Raw genomic sequence first — 3,436 nt, 5'->3', positions numbered from 1 at the left:
CGACTTTCTTTTATATTAATATATAGATAAAGAATATAAAAATAAAAGAATACATTATTACATGTTTACAGAAAAGTTTAATTTAATTGTTATGACAATGTTTTCGGTATTTTAGTATACGACTGTGATTAATTAGTTATATATCGGAGATTTAAGTGCCTAAATAAGAATATAGGTAATGTTTGTATATATTTCGCTTTAACTCTTCGATTTGCCGCTTTGTGGTAAGTGCCACCATTTGGCAATAAGCAACGTAAATAGGTACTTTGTATATCCCATCAATCATCATACAATAATTCAGTTTATATAACTGAATAAAATATATTTTTAATAAAACCATTGAAAAATTATTATATCAGACTTTTGCTGCCCTTTAAAACTTTGATATTTCGCAAATTAGAAATATTTTCATTACACAAAATATACGAATGTAGCATTGTTTATTAAGTATACCTCACGAAGGTGTCTCAATTACAAAAACCATATTCTTCTTCTTCATTCTATCTTATTTTATTCGTATGATTCCTATACCATTCATCCGATTGCGATGAAACTTTCGTCAGTTGTTGTGCGCACACCCGCGAAGGTTTCTAAATTAGAAAAATCAGCATCATCTTGTTCTTCATTCTATATTCTTTTATTTTCTTGGTTCCTATACCATTCATCCCATTGCGATGAAACTTTGGTCGGTTGGTGTGCGCACACTCACGAAGGTGTCTCAATTACAAAAACCATCTTCTTCTTCTTCGATTCTATCTTCTTCTATTCGTATGCGTTATTATACCATTCATCCGATTCCGATGAAACTTTCGTCAGTTGGTGTGCGCACACCCGAGAAGGTTTCCGAATTAGTACAACCATCTTCTTCTTCTTCATTATATCTTCTTTTATTCGTATGGTTCCTGTACCATTCATCCGATTGCAATGAAACTTTCGTCAGCTGTTGTTGTGCGCATACCCGCAAAGATTTTTGAATTAGTATAACCATCTTCTTCTTCTTATTCATTCTATTTTATTCGTATGGTTTCTATACCATTCATCCAATTGCAACGAAACTTTCGTCAGTTATTATGCGCGCAACCGTGAAGGTTTCTGAATTAGTTAAACCATCTTCTTCTATTCTATCTTCTTCTATACGTGTGCGTTCCTATACCATTCACCCGATTGCGATGAAACTTTCGTCAGTTGCTGTGAGCACACCCGCAAAAGTATCTGAATTAGTACAACTATCTTATTGTTGCTTTTATTTAATAAAACGCATTTTTTATAGTACTTATTCCACTGTTAATCAATAGATTAGGACCGGTTTCGTCCGCCTCAGAGGGACATTTTCAACTGAATACATTTTTTTTAAAACAATATTTATCAAACAAAATCCGCGACAGAAATAATATAACAATAGGTACATAAATAATTACCCGTCCAATAATACCTTACCAATAACAGATTAATTGAAAATTAATGAGGTTGGACATTAATATTTCATACTACATCAGGGACATTAAACAAATTATTTTGAATATTAACAAACCATAAAATATGAAACAATCAACACTTACAATAACTAGGTTAGGTTAGGTTAGATTTTTTTTTATATATATGGGAGTTGCATTTATTATTGCCCTTGCTTATTATGTACAAGGTTTGTAGATCTTCAATTGGAATTTTCTTCATTTATTAGTCTTCTTTTCTATTTAGTGTTGGGATCAGGAGGGATAGACTACTGTGGGTCTTATCAGGAACTTCTCCGCATTTGCTCTTGTGAAGAGGAAACCATAGAAAAATCTTCAGGAGAAGACGGACTGTTGACAGAAATCACCAGGCCTTCCGTTTCACTTGAAGAGTGTTCGGCATTTTGTGTCCTGGCTTCGTTTATTTTGCCAATATCCTGCACTATTTTAATGATGTATGATACTACCCTTCGTGATAGTTGCTTGTGATCCACGGATCCAATGTCGCATAGGTCCTCATCTAGACTCTTGCGTTGCGCCTCCAGCTGCTGTCTTTGGAAGCTGAAAATGGGGCAATGCATAAAAAGATGAGGGACATCTTGAGGGGTCATATCATCATACGGGCAGCTGTCGATCTCGGAGAGCTTAATTCGATGCAGGTAGCTCATGAACCCACCGTGACCCGTGAGGAATTGTGTGAGTTCAAAGCCAACTTCCTGCATTCTCCTGAAATCAAAGGCATGGAAAATTGTTGGAAAAAACATTTTGGTAATATTTGCTGTCGTTTCTTTCAAATAACGATCATTCCAGAGTTGGAGAGTCCTGTTTTTTATTTTCCTTTTCGCAAAGTTGAGCGGAAACTTGGCAAAATCTGGGGCCGTCTTCTTAAGAGTAGCCTCTTGAGCCTTTTCGTCCGCTTTTTCATTGCCTAGGATTCCGCAGTGACCCCTTATCCAGCCGATGTACACGTTCTGTTTTCTGCGTCGTAGTTCCTGGATATCAGTTTTAATGTCCATGACAATAGAATTGACCGAATTTTGGTCCGTTATTGCATGGACGCCTGATTTGCAGTCTGTCAAGATCGTTATTTGTTTCCATCTGTTTGGTGATTTTTTCAGAACGTAGCTCAAAGCTTCTCGGATTGCCAGGAGTTCCGCCTAAAACACTGAGCAGATGTCGTCGAGTTTGATCTTTCTCGACGGCAACTCTCTCACGCCACCATAAGGTACAAATGCTGCACCCACTGTGCCGTTCAAGAGACTGCCATCAGTGAAGATTCTCAGCTCATTCTGCGTTGCCTCAGGCAGAGTCTGATCATTGTATCTATGGTCGATCCGGTTGCGTTCCGCGGGATGAGGCAGTGAGAAAAAGTCTCCGGTTCCCTGGTAGACTCTGTCTTGCGGCAAGTCCTGCAGGGTGAGAGTCTTCTTCACCTCATATGCTTCTGCAAGCTGCTTGATCCTCAGGTCAAGTGGCATGAAGCCGCTCAAGACCTGAGCAGAAACTAGAGAGATCGTTCTGTATCCTTTGCAGGATCTGGTGGCAATTTGTCTTTGAATGGAGTTCAGTTTCTTACGGTTGACTTTTTTCTTTACCGCGTCCGCCCACACGCTGGAAGCGTACGTTATCAGAGGCTCGACAGCACCTAAATATATTTGCTGCATAACCCCCCGGCGACGCACCCCATGTGGGTTTGGCGGCTCTGATCAATTTGTTCGTGATGCTTGCAGCCTTTTTACAAATGTTGTCGACATGTTTGGACCAGTTAAGGTGGCGATCTATTGTAAGACCGAGAACCTTAAAATGATCCACGTATTTTAGTTGAACTCCGTTCATGTAAATGTTTGGTTGTCGGTCCTTTTTTCTGGTAATATACATCGCGTTGGTTTTGTCTTCTGCAAAGTGTAGTTTGGCTTTTGAGCCCCATGATGTGATGAATTTCAACGCCTTGTCAGTCATATTTTCAAGCTCTGTCGTATTGTTGG

General features: G+C 38.7%; 1 protein-coding gene across 1 annotated transcript; it reads right to left on the bottom strand.

Moving 5' to 3' along the window:
- Positions 1 to 1,735: 1,735 nt before the first annotated feature.
- LOC147065855 (uncharacterized) lies at positions 1,736 to 2,467 on the bottom strand. Its single transcript, XM_085955673.1, has one exon. The coding sequence runs from the start codon at positions 2,465 to 2,467 to the stop codon at positions 1,736 to 1,738; it is 732 nt and encodes a 243-aa protein (XP_085811799.1).
- Positions 2,468 to 3,436: the final 969 nt, after the last annotated feature.

Source organism: Rhyacophila brunnea, unplaced genomic scaffold (genome assembly GCF_057557595.1).
Source record: "Rhyacophila brunnea isolate RB1 unplaced genomic scaffold, BYU_Rbru_1.0 scaffold_5, whole genome shotgun sequence".
In the NCBI taxonomy this organism is placed as follows: domain Eukaryota; kingdom Metazoa; phylum Arthropoda; class Insecta; order Trichoptera; family Rhyacophilidae; genus Rhyacophila; species Rhyacophila brunnea.
Note: the sequence above shows the minus strand (reverse complement) of the source record. Positions and strands in the feature narration are given on the sequence as shown.

Coding starts and splice junctions, on each gene's coding strand:
- LOC147065855 (XM_085955673.1), bottom strand. CDS start 2,467: ATGGACATTAAAACTGATATCCAGGAACTACGACGCAGAAAACAGAAC.